The 23,459-nt window shown below is 37.9% G+C and overlaps 1 protein-coding gene and 1 non-coding gene across 3 annotated transcripts in view; both read left to right on the forward strand.

Annotated features, from left to right (window-relative positions):
- The window catches only part of LOC124802518 (xylulose kinase-like), a 131,688-nt gene that overhangs the window by 19,756 nt on the left and 88,473 nt on the right, over positions 1-23,459 (forward strand). For both annotated transcript variants that reach the window (XM_047263358.1, XM_047263359.1), the window contains exons 2-3: positions 3,937-4,019; positions 4,119-4,263. In XM_047263358.1, the coding sequence (XP_047119314.1) occupies positions 3,937-4,019; positions 4,119-4,263 (228 nt within the window). The remainder of the gene's footprint in view (positions 1-3,936; positions 4,020-4,118; positions 4,264-23,459) is intronic.
- Positions 3,611-3,685, forward strand: Trnat-ugu. Its single transcript has one exon. It is a non-coding gene; the product is annotated as a tRNA-Thr (tRNA).

The raw sequence follows: 23,459 nt of genomic DNA on the forward strand, positions 1-23,459 counted from the left end.
TAAAAAGGGAGAAAGTGATAATGTAGACAATTTTAGACTTATTTTTATGCCGGCAGTGTTTGCTAAAGTTGTTGGAAAGGCTGTGTATGTTAGGATAAGTGATCATTTTATACTACACGATTTGCTATCAGATGTACAGTTCGGCTTTAGAAGTTGTTTAAGAACTGAAAATGCTATATTCTCTTTTCTTTGTGAGGTACTAGATGGGTTAAACAAAAGGTTTTGAACACTAGGCATATTTTTTGTTTTTACTAAGGCATTTGATTGTGTTGATCACAAAATATTACTCCAGAAGCTGGACCATTATGGAATACGAGGAGTAGCTCACAATTGGTTCACCTCTTACTTTAGCAACAGACAGCAAAAGATCATTATTCATAGTGTTGAGAATGGCTGTGATGTGGGTCTGAGTGAGGTACAGTCAAGTGGGGGGCATCCCAGGGATCAGTGTCCAGTTCCTTATTAATATAAATGATATGCCCTCTAGTATTACGGGTAACTCTAATATATTTCTGATGACACTAGCTTGGTAGTAAAGGATGTCATGTGTAACATTGGCCTAGTTTCAAATAGTGCAGTTCATGATCCAAGTTCATGGCTTGTAGAAAATAAACTAACGCTAAATCACAGTAAGACTCAGTTTTTACAATTTCTAAAACACAATTCAACAAAACCTGACATTTTAATTTCACAGAATGGGCATATGATTAGTGAAACTGAACAGTTCAAATTTCTAGGTGTTCAGGTAGATAGTAAACTGTCATGGAAAGCTGACATTCAGGATCTTGTTCAAAGACTTAATGCTACCATTTTTACTATACGAACGGTATTTTAAGTGAGTGGTTGTTCAACACGAAATTTAGTCTACTTCGCTTATTTTCATTCGCTTATGTTGTATGGCATTATATTGTGGAGTAACTCTTCCCTCTCTAAAAGGATATTTTTGGGTCAGAACCAGGCGATTCGGGCAATTAGTGGCGTAAGATCACGAACCTCTTGTTGACCCCCGTTCACGAGTCTGGGTATTTTGACATTGGCCCCTCAGTATATATATGCCTTACTGTCATTTCTTGTTAACAATATTAGCTTATTCCAAAGAATAATCAGCTTTCACTCAGTTAATACTCGGCAGAAATCTAACCTGCATTTGGATCGGACTTCCTTAACCCTTGTGCAGAAAGGTATGCAGTATACTGCTGCATCAATTTTCAGTAAGCTATCGCTTGAATTAAAAAATGTAAGCAGTTATCCACACGCTTTCAAATCAAAACTGAAGAGTTTCCTCGTGGGTCACTCCTTCTATTCTATCGAGGAATTCCTTGAAAAATTAAGCTGATTCTTATTGTATTGTTGATTGCGTTTACCTAAACTTATGATTGACTTTTTTTGGGTTCGTAAACATTTTATTTTTATCTGTTACTACTTTTATGTTATAATTTCATGTACTGACATGTTCCATGACCTTGTAAATTGGCTCCTCAGTTTGGTCCTACAGAACTTGACGTTTAAATAAATAAATATATAAAGCATTGCAATTTTTGAGCAGTGCATGTAGGGAATGGCTTTCATGGATGAAACAAGGACTGCAAAGGCTTTTGATCTGTCGCTAAATAGAATTTGCGACCATACAAATAGTGATGGAATTTTGTCACATCATACACAATAGCAAGAGCTTCTTTTTCAGTTTGAGAGTAATTGTTCTGAGTTTGAGTTAAGAACTTTGAGATATAAGCAATAGGTCTATCTTGTGCAACAATTCCATAGGAAGAAGTATCGACTTGCAAAACTATTGGCTCGGCAGGATCAAAATGCACTAAGCATCTGTCACTAAGCAACGCATTTTTGAGTTTCTGAAGTACATCTTGACAATCTTTAGACCACCAAAATTGTACATTTTTGCAATGCAAGTGATGCAATACAGCTGTGATCTGAGTGGTATTCGGTATGAAACGATTGTAGTACATCATCTTGCCTAGTACTGACTACAGTCCAGATACATTGCAAGGAACAGGCAGGTCATGGATTGCAAGCAAATCAGACTGAAGGGGGTGCACACCCTGACTGTTTATCACATGACCTAAGAACTGTAGTTCAGTCTGAAAAAAGTCATGCTTTTCGAGACGACGCTTGAGTCCTTCTTCTGACAACACTCGAAAAAGAGCACACAAATTGGCAATGTGTTCCCCTGGTGAATGACCTGAGACAACAATATCATCAACATAGTTTGAACAAAATGACACTTTTGCATCAACTGTTCTAAGTAACATTGAAAAATGGGAGCACTGCCAAAGGGCAAACACAAATACTTGAATAGTCCTAAGTGCGTATTTACAATAAACACTTTCTGTGATTCTTCATCCAATGGAATTTGCAAGTAGGCATCATGCAAATCTATCTTATGAAAGTACCGTCCTGCACCAAGCCTGTCCAGGAGTTCCTCAGGGTGAGGTTACAAATAAGTGCCATCTACTGTCTATGGGTTGAATGTAGACTTGAAGTCAACACAAATGTGAATGTGCCCAGTAGGTTTAGGCAACAAAACTAGTGGACTGGCTCATTGACTAACTTGAGTGGGAGCAATTACACCAATGTCTTGCGATTCTTTCAATTCACTGGCTACTTTGTCTCATAAAGCAATGGGAATGGGGCAGGCCCAGAAAAACTTAGGCTGTGCACCGTCTTTCAATGTAACATGCACTACAAAGTTATTAGCATTTCCCATTCGATCTGAAAATAGTTGAGGAAGTTCTTTAAGCAAGCTAGTAGCTACATTGGTTTTCAGATCAAAAGCCAATATGGAAAGTACATTGTCTTGGATGCTAAGACCAAACAAATCAAAGGCATCTAAACCAAAAATGTTCTCACTGTCTTGCAATTTCAACACAGTAAAATTCTTTGTTCTAGTGTGAGATTTGTATGTGGCAGGCAAACTACACTGTCTAAGCATTGGAATTTCCTGTCCATTGTAAGCAGTAAGGTGCTTGCTAGATTTAGAAAGGCATAGTGGGCCTAACTGCTTGTATATGGCACCATTAAGCAAAGTGACTGATGCACCTCTGTCCAACTGGAAGTTCACACGATGGCCAGCAATTCGTAATGAGACAAATAGTTTTTTAGAATGTCGTTGCACAGCACTATAGTGAGAATGAGGCACAACCTTAATCTTACATTTTTCAGAACCTGTTGTAGGTTTGGAAAACACAATGTTCACTGTATATGCATGAGCCTGTTTTTTCCTGGGAGCGGGAAAAATTGGCGTGTTAGTGCTGTTGCAAACAAACTGCTTGGACATGACCTTTTTTTCCACACGTATAACACATCGTGTTATGTGATGGGCATGCATTTTGCATTTAACTATATAGTTAAAATATACTATATACTAAAATAACTATATAGTTAAAAGATGGCTACCCGGCCATTGACCTTCTTGTGCAAATGCACACGCTATGCCCCAACTCATACGGGACTTGGTAGATTAATCTGCCATGAGTAATGAGTGTGCAAACATCTATTAGGCACTCTATGAATGTAGTGGTGTGGACATGTTGGGAATGTGGGTCTCACGGGGGGTGTGCAAGGGATAAGGCCCTGCAGGCGCACTATCCTCTGTGCCCTCAGTGGCTCAGATGGATAGAGCATCTGCCTTGTAAGCAGGAGATCCCAGGTTCGAGTCCCGGTCGGGGCACACCTTTTCAACATGTTCCCAATTATGTATATCAACGCCTGTTTGCAGCTAGGGTGTCGATTTAATTATCATTCTGTAAATATCTCCAGAATCAAAAAGCTGTTTCATTAATGCTGGTCATTTCATTTTCTTTATTTCAAAAGTATTATTAGCAGACATACAGAGTATGAGAAATAAGTCAGTTTGTCAACGTTTTACTGTTTTGAAGGACTGTATTGATAATTATAGTTCTCTTTATTTCTTTATTACAGCTTAAAGCAGTAGTAGTTGACAATCAGTTAACTGTCCTACATGAAGCACAGGTTCAGTTTGACAATGATTTGCCAGAATTCAGGTACGGTATAGTAAGTTCTTTTTTTCAGTGTCGTAAACTTCATTTTTCAATTGTATGTGATATCACATTATGAGTGACTGTGATCTGAACTTTTTACAGGACACATGCAGGAGTGGTACGGAAGGGCAGGGAGGTGTGGGCCTCTCCAGTCATGTGGGTAAAAGCACTTGATATGCTCATGGACAGGCTTAGAATTTCTGGAACTCAGTTTGAGAAGATTGCTGCGATCTCGGGAACTGCACAAGTAATACATGCAGAATATTTTCTTTAATTTCTATGTGTACTGACATTTCTAAAACAGACCATTTCTTCTAGGTCAAAACCTGGGTTTTTAATACTGTAATTCATTGTGGGAAGAAACTGTAATTTAAAAACTTTTTGGAAGTTCTGTTAAAGTGGGATAGCTTGTGCTCCCTCTAGCAAAACAAAATTAGTGATATAAATCTAAATTAGCATTGGAACAATGTCAATATGCATGCACTTAGAAGTCCTTGTTGGATGGCAAAGTGCATCTGAAATGTAGTTTATGATTAATATTTCGTAGCTATATTTTTAAATAACGCAATCATTCAAATTCCCTACATTTTCTGTTCCATTTTATTTATTTAATTTGAGCTACTACAACAGAAGTCCCTTCAAGAAATGCAAATGTCCGAAGGTGGAGGGATGAGGGGATGGGTGTGAGAGGAATGTAAGTAGGAGATTAAGTTTGTTTCATTGTTTGATGAGAAGGCAACTGGTGTATATTAAATTGCAGCGTAGATACTGAAGGTTATCTCTCTGTGTCTCTAAACTACTTCTGCTTACTTAAAATAAAAAAAGGAAAGTGCTGGTCTCTTCAGTAATGACATGGTATGTATCTGAAATCTCCACAGAAACTTTTTCCGTTATTTTCTTTTGATTTTGGTTTGTTTTTTAAAAAGAAAACATAATTTATGTAAATTAGTAGTTTTTCACATGCTGATATCACACACTCCTTTGCAATGGTGTTCCTGTGCTATGTGTTAGTTTCATGGTATTAGTAAGGCAGCACATTCAAAGAACACTCAATAAATTATATAACATTTAAAAGGTAAATGGCAACAAAAATGTGACTACCATAAATCAGAGTTAGAGTTTTTGTGACTGATATATTATGTAAGTATGATGACATTTCAGAATGATGTTATCCAAAGTTTATTGTTAAAAAAAAATCATTTGAGAAGAATGTAAAATTATGGACAGAACTGCTGGCCAGTACTTACGTTAGGAGGCAAAATTTTTGTACTAGCTATAGACACATATAAAAGTGTAAGAAACTATCCTAGTAGTATGTCAAGTCCAACACTACCAAATATTTATTTGTATTTTAGGTAAGATGAGTGCTGTTCACAGGTTCTCATTAAATTGTTATATAGAGTCACACAACAGGTAATAACTAACCTAACCTGTTGCTTGCATATTCCTTTGCATGAACTGTGCACACTATGTTGCTGAAATAAGAGACAATATAACAACAGACAGAAATTTTAGATGTTTGTGGTTCCTACAAAGTCTATAAAGGTAACTGAAGTCCATTCAAAGGGATGAAACAAAGATTTGTAGATTATCACCACAGCTGATTAACTTGAATGTGAAACTGTTGTGACTTGGCAAGACAGCCAAGCCACTATGAGATAGCCGAAAGGCACGCGTTTAAGCTCACGCAGACTGGCGTGAGGTCTGGAACAATTAAAGGAATAGAGACTAGCAAAAAAGGTACGTAGCTTCTGGAATACTTAACTTTAATCCATAATTGGTGAACATCGGTCTGACGGTACATGCATCACAAGATAAATAGCAAATGATAATGGCGCCTTGCTAGGTCGTAGCAAATGACGTAGCTGAAGGCTATGCTAACTATCGTCTCAGCAAATGAGAGCGTAATTTGTCAGTGAACCATCGCTAGCAAAGTCGGCTGTACAACTGGGGCGAGTGCTAGGACGTCTCTCTAGACCTGCCGTGTGGCGGCGCTCGGTCTGCAATCACTGACAGTGGCGACACGCGGGTCCGACGTATACTAACGGACCGCGGCCGATTTAAAGGCTACCACCTAGCAAGTGTGGTGTCTGGCGGTGACACCACAGAAACAAGCAGTAAAGGAAGTAAAGGAAAATTTTGGATGATGAATTAATTAGCAAGATGAATAGATATTATTGCTATGGTCTTCTCTTCAAGACAGAAAACACATCAAAATAGCAAGATGCCACTGGATCATATTTTGTGTATCTACAATTTTTCCTCATGGCAATTGTTTGACCCCACCAGGTGGTGGCCACTTATTATTGATGGAGAGTGGCAATTATTGAGCAGTTGCTTTAAGTAAATATTGCAGGATGCACTAAATATAATCCAGCAGCATACCCAAAAGACATATATTCACTTTGTTCTGCAGATCCTGTCATGGTAGAGAACCTCTAGGGATATGGAACATTAAAAAATATACATTTACAAAAGAGAATCTCCTGTTAAAATCTGTATCTTTGTACTTTATTTGCAATGAATACTACTGCACTGCTATATGTGCTGGCACACATTCATTTGGAGGTACTGAAACTTTTAGGAAATGGAAAGAAAGTGATTGGATGAGGCTGCTGCTTCTTCAGACCTAGTAAAGTGGCACACTGGCTGGACTTGCATTTGGGATGACTGGGATTCAAATTCCTATCTGCCTATCCAGATTTAGGTTTTCAGCTGTTTCATTAAATCAGTCATTAGTGAAAACATTGGGATGATTTATTTGAAAAGGATCTGTCTGAAGCCTTTTCCTGTCGTTGTCCTGTCCAAGGTAGTGCTCCATCTCTGATGGCCATATCATTGGTAGAACTTATATTCTGATTTTTCGTACTTTCCTTTGTTTCCTCATTTACATATAGGGTGATTCTTATTAACATTTAAAAACCTCCAAAGTGATGTAGATGATGCTGAGACAAGTAATTTAATACAGGACACATGGGGCCACAAATGTCAGGAAATACACCAGAATTGGCTGACAAATGTTGAACATGTGTTGTCAGCAGATGATGTACATCATTGCATGTGCAGCATTTGAGCCTATCAGTCTGTTGCACCTGATGATTCATACCCAAGTCAGTATTCACATTGGTGTGGCACTGGGCCTCCGTGCATGACTTTAGCACGTAGGGCTCAGGGTCCAAGTCTTGCATCTGGCAGGCAGTATTTTTTTCATTGTTTCAGATATGTGTTTACACTGAGGTAAGATTTATTATTTTATTTACTGGTCTCACAGTCTCCGCAAAGTACAGTACAACAGAAACCCATCATATTGTGTCACAAGTAAGTAAGTATATGCTTCCAAATTTCCTCTTTACCTGTAAATGACCTACGTTCTCTTTACTAAATAATATCTGTGAACAAAAAAAGCATGGACAAAAGGAAAGAAACACAAAATAAGAACAGCTTTTCTTTGGTTACAGTGAGGACATTAATCATTTACAAAAGGAGTTTCAAATTTGGAGCAATGTGCAGCAATGCCTCATACCAGCAAGTGTAGGATCGACAAGCATAATAGTAACCAATTAATACACAAAACCAATCAAAATCACACAAATATGGCTTTATTCATAACCCCTGAACAACTGATGTGCATCAGCAGGCAGGTCCCTGTGCGCAGGAGATGGGTTGAACCCACTGATGATGAAGGCTGAGGCGATGACTGAGGGAGACAATGGAGGCGGCCCATCCGGAACAGCAGGCTGTGGCAAGAGACCTGAGGCTAGAGACAGGTGTTGCCCAGTGCCAAGAAGCTTAAAACCCAGGGTGCCACATGTGGAGGAGGCAGCCAGTGGGATGGAGGCACCTCCACAGCAGATGATAACGAGCTTGATGCAGAGGGAGGCCGGGCAGGGTGGGCTGTGGTGATGGGGGCCATACCCGGGAACCAGTAGCTGCTGGTGGCAAGCGAGGGTGCAACTGATCAGAGTGGTGTGCTGACAGTCCATTGGCCATACAGACATCACGAAGGTGGCATCCTCTGCGGCGGTATCCACTTGGGCCAGTAACCAAACCCTCACACCCAATCCCAGTGCAAAGCAGCCAGACAAAGCTGACCATAGAAGATGTGGTGCACGCTGCAGAAGCTAGAGGAGTGTGCAGAATCCACGACAAATGTTTCCATTTGGGACTCAAATGCACACACTAGTCATTCTGCCTCACTGCTCAATTTAAGGGGGAACAGTGCAGCCATAACCTGAAAGAAGCTACAATGGGAACAAAAGAATTGAAAGGTGTGAGAAACAAATTGGGACCCATTTTTGGAAACTAAGGTATAAGGCAACCCCTCAATAGATAAAACCCTCAAAAGGATATTGTGACCTTAGCCAACATTGACACACACACCTGAGAATGTAAGGAAACCAGGCAAATGCATCCACCTGCAAAGTTACACAAAAGCATTTCTATTGCAGGTGTGGAGCAGGCCAGGGGGACAGAGACACCCTGGGAGCTGCCTGTTGTCGGCACACTACTCACAAGCCATGACAAAATGGACAATTTTGCCGTCAAGCCATAACCAAAACACATGTCTCCTAGCTATCCATTTAGTGCACATAGCACTCAAATGACCTGGTGGAGGAGGCATAGAGCCTTGCTTTGTAATGTGGCAGGAATGACTACTCTGGGAGAGAGGTCTTTTGTGGATAACAGCAAAATACCATCAAAAACAGGGTGGTGATACTGTAAGGAAAAATAGTTATGCAAGAGATCTGAGGCCTGACCTGGTGGCTTATCTGGCCAGACCTGTTGAACAAACCGAACCACCTGGTGAAGAAATGGATTGGTGGCAATGACAGCTGCTTTGTGCAAGCTCGTAATTGGGAAACCCTTGACCGTGGCCTACATTTCAGTATAAAGATGGAAGTAAAGCAATTCTTGATGATCAAAGTCGGGAACAGGACCCGCAGGAAGGTGAGATAAGGCATCTGCATTGGCATGTTTGGACATACGTTGAAAATGGATTTTGTAATTGTAGTGAAATAAGAAAAGCACCCAGCATTGTATGTGGTGTGCTGCCCTGTCAGGCAAGGAAGTGTGAGTATTAAACAAGGAAACCAAGGGTTTATGGTCAGTAACAAGGAAACTTGGAGCCATACAAAAAAATCATGAAATTCTTGGAGAGTATAAATGATGGCAAGAGCCTTTTTTTCCACTTGAGAGTAACACTACTCTACTGGAGTGAGAGATTTAGAGACAAAAGCAACTGCTTACTCAGAGTCATCAGAATATCAGTGTGCTAGGACTGCACCAAGGCCATACTGTGAAGTGTTGGTCGCCAAAACTATGTGCTGGAGAGAACATAGCTAAACAAGGCACCGAGAGGAGTCAGATTTCAACATTTGAAAAGCATGTCCGCAATCCTGGCTCCTTTAGAAAGGTACATTTTAGTGTAACAAGGCATGCAATGGGTGGGTTAATGTGGCTGCAAGCATTAGTAATTTATGGTAGTAGGCTATCTTCCATAGGAAGTCTTGAAGCTCCTTCGTGGATGAGGGGTGAGACATAGAGGTAACAGTGGAGATGTGTTCTAGTAGAGGGGAACCCTGTCCCACGAGACCTTGAACCCCAAATAAACAGTGGAAGGTTGAAAAAACTGAAATTTTGTAAGGTCATGCTGTAAGCCTGTGGACTGTAAGACAGGAAACAAAGTGCACAAATTTTTCAAGTGAGCAGCTGTGGAGGAGCCTGTGACAACAGTATCATCCACATAATTAATGCAACTCAGGACAGGCATAGTCAATTGCCTTAAAAATTGTTGGAAAATGGCAGGGACACTAGCCACACCAACAGCAAGATGCAAATATTGATAGACACCAAAAGGAATATTCAAAACCAGAACTCGGTGAGACTTCTTATCCACAGGAACTTGCAGATACACTTCAGACAAATCAATTTTAGAAATTACTGGTGACCCGATACTTTCACCAACAGTTCCTCCTGGTGTGCTGATTGATTCAAGTGCGTATGTGCAGTGCTGCCACACTCGGCACACTCAAACTCACATGCACTACTAGCAGGGTACAGCAACAAGCCCAAGCATTGCACATGTGGTGAGGTACATCATCTGGTGACATCACATATTCAACACCTGAAATCCACTTTTTGGTTATTTTTGACTTTTGCAGCCCAATGTGTCTTTAATATGTCGCAGTGGCATCCTCTTCACTTCAGGTATTTTTAAATGTTAATAAGAATCATCATGTATGTTAAATAGCCACTATTTATGTACTGCTTTGCCTAAACATTTAAATTGCCACACTGATATTTGTCATAGAATAATACTCATCAACACTTAATTATCAGTATGCAAACAGAGCATTACTCATCAAACAGAAGATGTGCTGAGCCACAGATGGACATGTAGAAAAATGTTTTGAACTGGTAAGTTTCATGACAAAGTCCTCCTTCAGATCTAACAAACATTTATGTCTCTCTCTCTTTCTCTCTCTCTCTGTCTCTCTTGGGAGCCCAAAAAATCAAGAAATATTACTTAATGATAAACAGAGCTAAAACAAAACATAGGTGTAGACTGTAGAGTTTGAAATGGACTTATCATCGTAATTCAGTGTTAGTACTAATGCAGAATATGCTATAGAAATGCAATAATGCAAGCAAATAATGAAAATGAAGCTACAATCAAATGAAACTAGAGAACAGTTCCACTTAACTGACTACAGCAGACATGCAAACTGATGATAAAACACTAGTTTTCATAAGCAGAGGTTTCTTCATCCTTGAAAAGAGGAGAGAGGACTGAAGAAAATATAAGATCATGGGAGATAGAAAGGAAGTTATGGGGATCCACAGGGTTTCATGTGACAAAATACAAAGGATATAAAAAAATGGAGTTATTCAGGGATTAAGTGGTAATGTTGTTTAGCAATTTAGGAGTGGTTCTGGGTTTAGAATTTTTATTTATGTTGCACTATGAATACATAGAATTTTAATACACAGAAGCTGCTGATCCCCGCAAAACCCTTTTTTTAGCACCATGATTTTCCTTTGGACTTTAGTCAGACAGCCTGTATTTTAAGGTGCCAAGGACTTGCTCTTCACCCTCTTCTATCTCCACTCTGAAATGTGTATACTGATGTAAGATTGTGTGATTTGTGTGCAAATAATAAGAGTTTTGAACAATAGACTGAAAGCTGCACTTAAATCTTATTTATTCTGACAAGCTAAGGGCCATCAGACCCTACCTTCAATTTAATTAGGCATCAACATATTTTACTTTATATTTATTATGACATACATGTTATAGTAACCCTTATATTTCAATAAAATCAAACGCTTCAGAATAACTAAAACATAAACAGTGTACCTATACGGGGGAAAAGTTTTTTCCCTGAGAAGTAGAACAAGAAAGACACATAGCAGGCAGGTTGATTCAAAATAAGGGAAGTAGTAGCAATGGAGATGGGAGAAGGGATAGGAGAGGGAGAGAAAGAGGAAGATAATAGAATACAAGTAAAGAAGAGATGGGGGAAGACAGTCACGTGATGCACTGAGCATTTGTAGATTTCAAAAAAGATTTTGGTAATATTGCAAGAGCTAAACTCTTGTGAGAAATCTAATTATGACACTACGAAGAGGCACCATGTTTCTTCAACAGTATTAGAGCTGTATGGTCATTTAGTAAATGAGTTAACAAAGCGTAAGGCAGAGTTGCTCTCTGCATCCCATTCACTTTTTAATATTTACATGAACAACCACCTGAGGGATTTAAATATTAAATAACAACTGGATTTTATTTGAATTCTTACTTGATCCTAATCACTATTTATACTTAATATACTTGAATATTGCACAAAGAACTGAAAATAACTTGCAAGGTGACACTGAGAAATTACGTTTAATATCCTAAGCTTGTCATGTGGAGTCTCAGATTCAAAATATCTTCAAAACAAATTTGAGTGCCACAGGAGATACTGAAGCTAAAACAAAAATCAATGACTTCAGCCAGATACTTGGAATGATAAAAAAGGAAATAAAGATAAGAGTTCTGGAAAACAAGGGCCATCCCAATTTTGCCACACACAAGCAAAACTGAGACATTTAAGAAAAGAGAAACTTTGACTTTGGTATAGAGTGAAATTAGATGTCTTCAAGTTTTTGGTGGATGAAAACAATTTTGTGGATACATAAAGAACCAGAAAAGGAAGACCACCTCCGTGGTAAGCACGATGGATTCCAATAAACATTCATTATGAAAAACACAAATTGCACTATTCTCACAAGATATCCTGAAGGCAATGAACCTAGGAAATCAGGTTGTTGCAGTATTTCATGATTTCCAAAAATATTTGACCTGGCACACATGAATATTTATTAACAAAAGTACTATTATATAGGGTACAAAACAAAATCTGTGACTGGGTTAATGATTTCTTGGTAGGCAGAGTGCAGCTTGTTAAATTTTGGTGAAGAGTCATAAACAGAAGTAGAAGTAAGTTCAGACATGCCACAGAGAAATCACCTAGTAAAAATACCTATAGTAACCTCAGACTTTCCTCAGATGACACAGTTATCTGTAATGAAGTACTGTCTGAAATAAGTTGCAGAAGTATTCAGTCAATTCTCAGATAAGATTCCAAAGTGTTGCAAAGATTGGCAACTTGCTTTGAATGCACGTAAATGTTAAACTATGCAGGTCACAAAATGAAACAAAGTAGTATGTTATGAGTACAATATCAATGATTCACAACTAGAATCAATCAGTTCATATAAACACCTCACTATACCTATTTGTAGGGATATGGAATGGAATCATCACACAGGATCAGTCATAGGTAAGGTAGGTTGCTGACTTTGGTTCATTGGCAGAGAACTGGGAAAATGCAGTCACTGTACAAAGGAGACTGCTTAGAAATCACTTGTTCACCTCATCTTAGGATATTCCTCAAGTGTGTCGGACCCATACCAAATAGCCCTAACAGAGGATATTGGACTTATTTAAAAAACAAAAAAAGGTGTGCCACGAATGGTCACAGGTTTGTTTGACATACACAGGAGCATCAAAAAATGTTGAAAAACTGGCAGACTGTTGAAGGTAGATGCAAATTATCCTGCAAAGGCCTAAATAAAAAGTTTCAAGAACAGTACTAAGTTAAGAATGTAGAGATATCCTCCAGTCCCTTGTTCTCTGAAAATTTGGAAAATCTTCTGAACTATCTAAATAGTCAGTCAAAATACACATAATGGTGCTTGGGGATTTCAATGTTAATTTGAAGGACAACTGTAAAAAAGGGCAGAAACTGGTTAATCTACTAAAAACATACAATATGGACATGTGTGTAGAAGATACCACCAGATACGGCAGCAAAAGTGAAAGTACTATAGACCAAATATTCATTGACAAATTAAAATGTGGCTTTAAATCTGAGGTAGTGTATACAGGTTTCTCTGATCATCAAGCAGTTAAATTGACTCTAGAGAAATCTCATGAGAGAAGTGACAACAGGAGATACATTGAGAGAAGATTAATTAATGATGACAACATTAGGGTCTTTAATCTAATATTATAAAATGTAGACTGGGACATGGAAAGCAGTAGTTCTGTAGATATGAAATTCAACAAATTCTTGTCAAATTATAAATACTGGTATGATATTTAATTCCCTCTGAAGAGAATGAAAATAAACAACAAATCAAATTCATGGGTAACAAATGAAATCAGAGAGTCATCAGAAAGTCTTAGAATGCTATATAAGTGAAAAGCAAAATACTATCTTGAAACCATATGTAAAGTGTTATAGGAAAAAACACAGGGAAGCTATAGTTGGGGCAAAAAAGAAGCACAATGATTCATATATCAGAAAGGGTAGCAACAAAATGAAACCTATGTGGAAAGTTATTAATAATCATGCAGGCAAACATGAAAATGCAAGTAATAAAAATCACCATAAAACACAGAAATGAAATTGTTGATGATCCACTTCTAATAGCTAATATATTTAATGATCATTATATTAATGTAGCCCAAAACCTGATCACCACTAAATATAATCCAAAGACAAAGGAAATAACTCCAATAAATGAAAGGACAATGTACCTATATCCCGTAACATCCAAAGAAGTACAATCGGCAATCAGCAAACTAAAGAGCAAAATGACCTGCGGATTTGATGGTATCCCAGACAGAATTATTAAATATAGTACTGATAATGTTGTCTCTCAACTTGTGGACATAATCAGTGACTCCTTTGAAACTGGTGCGTTTCCAAGTAAACTTAAGCAGTCAACAGTAATACCAGTTTATAAACGTGGTGACAAGTTTTACATTAAAAATTTCAGACCACTATCATTATTGTCCATATTTTAGAAAATAATTGAAAGAATAATGTATGACAGTTTGCTAGACTTCCTAAACGAAAATAAGATTCTTGTAAATGCACAGAATGGCTGCAGAAAAGGCAAATCTACACAAATGGCTCTCTTCAGTTTCCTAAAACTTGTTTACAAAGCTGTTGAGGACAAGGAACTGATCTGTGGGCTGTTTTTATACCTTTCCAAAACATTTGATCTTATAAATCATAATCTACTGCTATTAATACTGTACAAATATGGTGTCCGTGGTATTTCCCATGAGCGGTTCAAGTCATACTTAACTGATAGGAAACAAAGAGTACAAGTCTCTCAGGATGGAAATGTGTACCATTCTGAATGTAAAAGAGGTAATTATGTGATGCCCCAGGGCTCAGTATTGGGACCATTATTATTCTTGATTTTTATTAATAACCTACCACAACAGTTTTCAACAGCTGATACCATACTATTTGCAGATGATACCAGTTTCATTATAAAAGGGAAGAATGATTATGAGATGCAGCAAAAGTTGACAAAAGAGCAGAAGTGGCAGAATAATGGTTTAAAGATAACTGTCTAGTTGTCAATGACAAGAAAACTGTGTGGATGAACTTCAACCATATAAGGAACAAAAATAGGAGCAATATAAAATTCACACTGCCAAAAAGCCAAATTCAGGAAAAGAATCACATAAAATTTTTAGAATTATGGGTAGGTGAGCATCTAAGATGGGAAAAACATGTAGAAATGTTAACAAAAAATTAAGCAAGTACTGTTACATATTAAGAGTGCTTAAAGATTGCTACAATACCGAAACAGTGTTAAGTGCTTATTAGGCATACGTTTATAGTCTACTGAAGTATGGTATAGTGTTCTGGGGAAATACCTCTTTTGCAAAGCAGTCTTATAACTGCTAAAAGAAAGCTGTGAGATTAATAAGTGATGTTGCTCACAGAGCACCATGTAGACATATCTTTAAGGAATTAAAAATCATGACCTTACCATCTATATTTATATTTGAAAGCTCCTGCTTCATTAAAAACTGTCAAGTTTCAGCTTTGAATAGTGAGATTCACAATTATCAAACAAGGAACAGGGACGACTATAATAGGGATGTGCGCAGAAAATCAATATATCAGGACAGTGCTGTTTACAAACCAAAAATTCTGTACAGTGCATTGCCAGATAGCATCAAAAAAATACCAAACATTAATGCATTCATAAAAGAACTAAAAAATTTACTAATAAACAACACCTTTTACAGCATTAATGAATACCTGGAATTTTGCTCAAATCTGTAGTCTGCTTCATAACTCTCTAAACAAAAATTCAGAATCATCAACCATTCCTAGAAAAAACCAAACTTCTTTCATCCATGTATGTATGTAATTATGCACCTAGCTTTTGTGCCATATGTTACTATGCCTAGTTAACTGAAGTACTGGTATTTAACAGTTTTAGTAAATTCAACCAAGGAGTTTCACTAGTTTTATTCGATCTGTATGTACATACATAATTTTATAATCTAATTAAGCAGAATAATGTTTTTGTTATAAAGATGTGTTGATTCCAATGATAAGATTTTGTACATGATGTAAATATGTAATACTTTATACTGTTCTGTACTTTGACAAGTCCAATGTCATGAATGTGATAGAATGGGCACTAAATAAATGAATAATAAAATTGCTCCTGTAGGGACTTTTGAAGACAAAGTTAGTTTGATTACGATAGGCGCAAGGGCAATTTTAAGCAGTCATTCTTCCCATGTTCCATAATAAGTGGAATGGGAACAAACATGTAATTTCATGCTAAGTACAATTTTATGACACTCTTCACAGCAGTTTGCAGAATATGTATGTAGATATAGTGACTATTTAATTCATGTGTTGCCAAATCAGCTCCTTGGGAAAGAGTAGAAATGTAAAGCTAGATGTAGAAAAGGTACAAGGGACAATCAAGGAACTGATCGATGCCAAAGTAGCCACTTAGTGTAAATATTGGATGGAGGTTACTGTAAATGTGATTTACATTCAAAACTTGTGCGGTGTTAAGAGTTCAACCAGTTACTAACAAAGTTCAAAGGGTAAACACTCGTAAACCAAGTCTCCAATGAGAACCAAATCAGTAGACTGACAGATGTACACTTCCATGCCAGAATTACAATTGGCTCAGACTGGTCTGGGCCAGCTTATATGCAGGATTCTGGTAGCTGCGGCCTTTTCAGAGAGCTATCATGATGAGAAGCCCCATATGGATAGCGACACCATGACAGTCTGCAGTAATGTTGTGCCAGCTACTCAGTTTCCATAGCAACAACTGCTAGGAGAAAGAAGAGGATAGTCCATGGTCTGGCAGTGCTGTTACTGGGAAAGGTGTTGTATCATTGTCCATGGATATCACTGTGGAAGGCAGGTGGCTGCTGACGAAATGGCTCAGATGAAGTTGATTTTGATGGTACCACAGAAGGCCATGGGCAGAGGCCAGGGTATACATAATGGACATGGGTCAGCCAGAGATTGCCCCACAGATCCAGGATGGCTAGCATCCAGACTTCCAGGCCCACACAGGGGCTTCCACCCAGTAGTAAGAGGACATGGCAATGCTATCTGCAGATGGTGGATGCAACTCACCTAAGAGGGTGTGGAGAGGGGGCCATGAATCACTTCTGCCAGACTGCGGCCTTCAGTTGGGGAAACCTCTGAAACATTTGTTTGTCTTTGACATTCATCAATGGCTGCCTGTTGTCAATTCCTTCAAAATAATCTTCCATAGGTTCATGTTTATTGGCTGAGAGTGTGAACCCCAAATATGTCAATGATGATTGCATGAAATAACACTTGTGCATCTTATATTTGAGTCCTCTTACTGAAACAGTATCATGATCTTGAGAAATGCTGCTGATGATCGTACTGTTAAGCATCCAACAATTTTCAATTTATCCTTTGAGTCCTTTTGCTGCCAGCTCCTGATCTGTAAAACACTGGCATATGGCAAGGGGTGTTGAGATTCTAGAGGGTAACCAATTATAATGGTGTGTGTAGGCCTTATGGTAGATTGAACAGTGGGTGAGCTTGTGATGTTGCATCCAGGAGAGTTTGATGATGTGCCTTTGCGAGATTGATCTTATTGAATAATTGCCATGGCCTAATTTTGCAGAGTTCATTATGGGTCTATAGCGGGTAACTTTCCACTTCAGCTTGTGCGTTTTCCATCACTTTAAATTCTCAAAGTGCTGTTGGGACTGTGTGCTGTTACCACTGAAGTGGCCCATTGACTGTGAGGAGTAGCCATTAACACAAGTTCATGTTTGAGTCTGTTCAAAGTAGTGCCAGCTATCTTTAAGTAAGCAATCCCACCACAGTCCTATTCACACAGTGTCAGAGTCCAGCCAATGTTTATACCACTCATAAACTCTTGCCTTATTTATAGTTGATTTGTCAAAAGCCACAGTCGACATTCTGAATGTAGTGCTGCACATTATTCCATTTTCAAGCAACCTTTAATGCATATTCTTTGATCCATCTTTTCCAAAAGTAAAAATTTGTTGGTAACTTGAAAACACATATAACTTTTTGGACTGTCAATAATAAACTAAACATTCAAAACAGTTCAAAATGCAAGTATACATCAGGAACATGTGTACCAACAAGATAAAAAAAATATTTGAAAATCGGATGAAAAAAGCCCACAAAATTAAATAATTCCCATCACTTTTTGATCATACCTTGTACTACTTTTCCACCACACTACAAGTATGAGGTCTGTAGGAAACACAACTACTTTAGTTGAATTGCCTTGTGGTGAAAAAAATTAACATTATGCAAATGTTAGTTACTAAAGAGAATTTGATCTTCACTGTAGGAATATTCTTTATGACACAGTTAGAACAAGTAAGGCATCATAATCCTCTTTAAAAGTAAAAATAAATGATTATGTACTCCGTGATTGTTAGAGAGGGCCAAAGATGAGAGAAGAAAGAGGAGGAGTAGGGAATGAGTGCAGGGGAGGGGGGGGGGGGGGGCAGGGTGTATTTAAACTTATGAGAAAGAAACAGAGAGAGAGAGAGAGAGAGAGAGAAAGAGGTGGGGGGGGGGGGGAGGAAGAGGGGAGAGAACTATAGTTTTGGGAGATGTGAGGGGAACAGGGACAACAACTGTGATTATAAAACTTCCTGGCAGATTAAAACCATGTGCCAGACCGAGACTCGAACTCGGGACCTTTGCCTTTCGCGGGCATGTGCTCTACCATCTGAGCTACCCAAGCACAACTCACGACCCATCACCACAGCTTCAATTCTGCCAGTACCTCATCTCCTACCTTCTAAACCTCACAGAAGCTCTTCTGCAAACCTTGCAGAACTAGCACTCCTGAAAGAAAGGATATTGTGGAGACGTGGCTTAGCCACAGACTGGGAGATGTTCCAGACTGAGATTTTCATTCTGCAGCGGAGTGTGCACTGATATGAAACTTCCTGGCAGATTAAAACTGTGTGCATGGTTAATATAAGGGTGGGCAGATGCCCTTCCTGTCACCACCATGTTATTCCCCTGTCCTCTCAATATACCGGGGAGGGAATATGTGTACCCCAGGTGTCTGCGTGCAGTGTTATCCATGTGAGAGATTGCAAATGTTTTCCTAAATGTTTGTAAATTGTGTAACTGAGGTGGGACTTGGCTACCAGTCCAGTATTCATCTAGTTGGATGTGGCAAACTGTCTAAAAAGCACATTCAGGCTGGCTGGCATACTGACCCACCCTTGTCATTCATCCAGTGGACTGATAGTGTCTGAGGCCTGTGCACCTCCCCAACCTGGAAGTGCCACTTTCACATGTCATCAGAATGTATCAACAGACAGCAATTTTCTCTTGACAATAACTGAAATTGCCATAACCACCAAGTAATAAATATACACCACATTATAAGAAATTAACATTTAAACCTGGTCTCCTTGTTGTTATTAACATTACTATAATCTCTAATTTCATTTTACATGGCTATTTTCTCTGATTGTAATAAAGTTTGAGATTTATTCTTGGTTATTTACTGTTCCAGAAGTAGAAGATGAATCTGTATAGAATGATATTTATTTGTTCCATATATTTACTTTACAGTTAATCACATAGTTGAGGTGTTTTGGGAGCAACAGGCACATAAAAGAGACTGAAAACATTACTAAACTTTCAGACTAATGTGTGTGTGTGTGTGTGTGTGTGTTGTATGTGTGTGTGTGTATGTGTGTGTGTGTGTGTGTGTATGAATGTATCTTCTGTACTAATTAGCACTGAAGAATGACAGTGTTCAAAGTTTTAACAATGTTTTTAGTTGTGTTTATGTGCCTATTGATCACTCATTGCTTCAACTGTATTCTGAATGTTACCTTTATTCCTGTTTAATTTTTTTTCCATCAAGAAGTTTCCATTATCATATTTATTTTACAGTTCTATACTTTTTTATGATGAAGTAATAAGATATTTAAGAATTTGTATGTTGTTTAAGTAACATATTAAATTGGTGTGGTGTTTGTTTGTGCAGACTGATAGAAAAACAGAGAGAGGAGAGAGAGAGAGAGAGTCCCTCTGAAAGTGGTATTTACTCATATTTTCTTGGCTAATGAGAACGTTGACTCCTAGTTCTTTCTCTCCACAGCTGTCTTAATTCTTCAACATGATGAACTCAGTGGGCATTTCCTGCACATATTATACGGAAACTGCTTCAAGAAAGGAGAAATAGTAACAGAAAACAGCAGGTTTCCTGTTTAATTTGCCTGTGTTAGTAGCGATTCATTAGGAAAGTGTTAGAAAGCATTGGTCTTGTATTATAGTCTTGGATTCCAAGCTTACCATACTAACAAATACTCTAGTGGCATGCAGTTCACTGGATGAGATTCAAGGCCTGAAGAAGCATCTAAATAGAAAATAGCTGGCTGTATAGTGATTTGAAGTGTTCTTGGTTGCAGAGTGAGTGAGACAACAACAGTTCAGTCAGCAAATATAACCAGAGGAATTTTGTAGTTTTGTGTGACTAATAAGTAGATCAACATGCTTACCATCCCAGCTGTTTTTTGCATGCTTGCAGTGCTCAATTGCTAATGAGTACAATAGTGATAACTGCATTTCCACTAAAGCTCTTTATGTGAACACTGGAGCTACTTATTTTTTTCTTGGTATGACATGACTGTCTATTTCAGCAATTCTCTCATACATCTTAGGGTGTTTTGTCCTGACTGAAGGTAACACCTTTCACTTCATTAGTGATAACTCTCATGGTGCTTGTAAAGATTTACTTATTGTGCATTTGAAGCATGTGTAGCATGTGCAATGGTTACAGTTCCTCCGTGTTTCATGAATTACAATACAGAGGGCTTGATGTTGAATGTACATGTGATTTTGAACTGCAAGAATTATTTGAAAAATATGGCAGAAGGAAACTAGAAGTGGGGCTGGAATAAAATAAAATAAATGAAGTAACTTTTTTCAGAAGGTGTTGCTTCAATATCTATCATGTGGTATGAACTGAACCTAGGAAATGAGACACTCTTCTTTTATTGTTGGTTGAGTAAACACTGTTTTGATTATTTGTGACAAGTTAAAATCATATAATGCTTTTCACAAACAGTGTTCATTCAGTTGAGCGTGTGAGCAAAACTCTAAGACTATGTCAGAGCTTCAACATACATGGCTTAATTCAAAGGAAACAGTCTGTAAGGTACACATCTAGATAGAATTCCTGGTCCTACATACATAGCCTTAACTTATCACAAATGTTTAAGCTATCTTTCATGAAAAGGATAGAATGATACTCACCATACAGAGATTTTGAGTCACATGAAGGCTCAATAAAAAGACTGATAACATCTGACCTTTTGGTCAAAAGGTCTTCTTCGAAAGTAGCAAAAACACACACACACACACACACACACACACACACACACACACGACTACTGCCTCTGGCCACTCGCAGTCTGGCTTCAGTGGTCAGAAACAGTGGTCATGTGTGTGTGAGGTATGCTAGTGTGCATGTGTGTTGTCTACTTTAGGAGAAGACCTTTTGCTTGTAAGCTGAATTGTTAGCAGTCTTTTTGTGTGCCTGCCTGTGACTCAACATCTCTTCTATATAGTGAGTAGCAATCTATCCTTTTCATAATATTGTCATTATTCCATCATGGATGTTTCATTGTTTAATTTATCTCATATGTGTAAATGTTTGGATTTTTTACCCATGAGACAGCATCATCAATGTGTTGAAAGAACTGAACTGGTAGAAGCTTGAAGATAGATACAAACTATTCCATGAAAGCCTAATAGGAAAGCTCCTAGAACCAACTATAAGTGATGAATGTAGGAAATACTAAAACCTCCTGTGTGCTGCTCCCATAGGAATCGCGAAGACAAGATTAGACTAAATAAAACATGCACAGAGGCATTTAAGCAATTATTCTTTCCAGGCTTCATATGGGAATGATACAGGAAAAAGCCCAAATAACTGGTACAATGGTATTTACCTTCTGCTGTGAACTTCACAGTGATTTGCAGAGTACAGGTATAGGTATAAAAACTATACATATTGCCTTTTGTTACAATTAAACATTAACCAGTTCTCTGATATCCATGTGCTGATTTTACTGACTATCCTATTAGCTACATGATGCTCATGACAGAAGCGTATGAACAGCTCACCAGCTTTGCTGCTTCTGAGAAGGTCATTCTCAGGTGCTGGGCCATAATGATGTGCCCTTTCTCAGAATCTTGTCTCTCAATGGATTTCCTGACTTACGGCAAATATTGACACTAGAATGGTTCCCCATTCATATGTGCTCCACTTACAAATTTTGTTACAGCACCACATGTTCACAACACTGAAAATATTGAGTGTATATTGCAGAGAGAGGCAAATAATCTTCAGTCCCCACAAAAAATTAATTAAAGTGGAAAATCAAGAAAAGCTAATTTTAAGAGGAGAGTAAGGTAGGATTATGGCTTGTTATCAGTATTGTTGAAGTCATGTGAGGAAACAATAGATAATACAAAAGAATTTCCAACAAGAAGTAAAACTGCAAAAGGAACAAACAGCCTGTCATTGCTAACATTCACAGTGAAGAAGCTCATCTTGTTGAAACCAATGCACATTTGGTATGAACTGTTGAACAGAATAGATAAGATCTCTAGCAAAGAATTTGGTGCGATGACAAATGGATAATATGAAAGTGATGAAAAATAATGAAAAGGAGAATGATTAGAAGCTAAACATCAAAAATGAAAATGAGATATCATAGCAGAAGAAGTGTAAAAATTTTATTTGTAGTAACGTGTGAGTCTGGAATGGGTGACAGTTCAAAAGAACAAAAACAGACCCATTGGCATCAAATTCTGTCATAGAATTGAGAACAGAATTTGATGTTTTGCTTCGAAAGCACAGTATAGTGTTTGAATTATCTTTGGGCAGTGGAAAAACAATACATGGAAACTTGAATGCATTTGATACATTCTATTATGAATGAATATTAAAAATTAAGTGGACAAATCCAGTCTGAGATGAAGAAGTTCTAGTGAAAATAGGCAAAAAAGATGCGTGGAAAGCCCCTGCTGGACATCAACAGACGAGGAAAATAAAAAGCTGAAATACATTTCAAAATATGTGACAAACTAATACAGATCAAGAAATAAAGAATCACAAGTGCATTCTGAAAATGCATAATGTAAGCTATGAAAGGATTAATTCATAGGCTTGTAAGCATTGCTAGACCTTTACTTAGAGTTTCTAGAGATATTATGTTTGGATAATCACAAGGCCTTGCATTCATGACATAGCTATTACATCCATTCTGGTACAGGTTTTGCCTTGACTATTAAGGAAGACCAGTGGATACTTTCCTCTATGATATATGCAGTTCTTGCTCTACCCTTACATACTCACATACCCTTACATACTCACAACTCGTATGTGGTGAAAACATACAAAACTTGAATTTTTGTTTAGGTCTTTAAAAACTAGGTCTTAAGCAAAGCAGTGATTTCTTTTTGGAGTCACTAATTTCATCATCTATCATCGCTAATATTCATATGCCTCTTAAAGTATAATATTTCTGTTTTAAATACATAA

This window comes from Schistocerca piceifrons, chromosome 6, assembly GCF_021461385.2.
Source record: "Schistocerca piceifrons isolate TAMUIC-IGC-003096 chromosome 6, iqSchPice1.1, whole genome shotgun sequence".
In the NCBI taxonomy this organism is placed as follows: Eukaryota; Metazoa; Arthropoda; class Insecta; order Orthoptera; family Acrididae; genus Schistocerca; species Schistocerca piceifrons.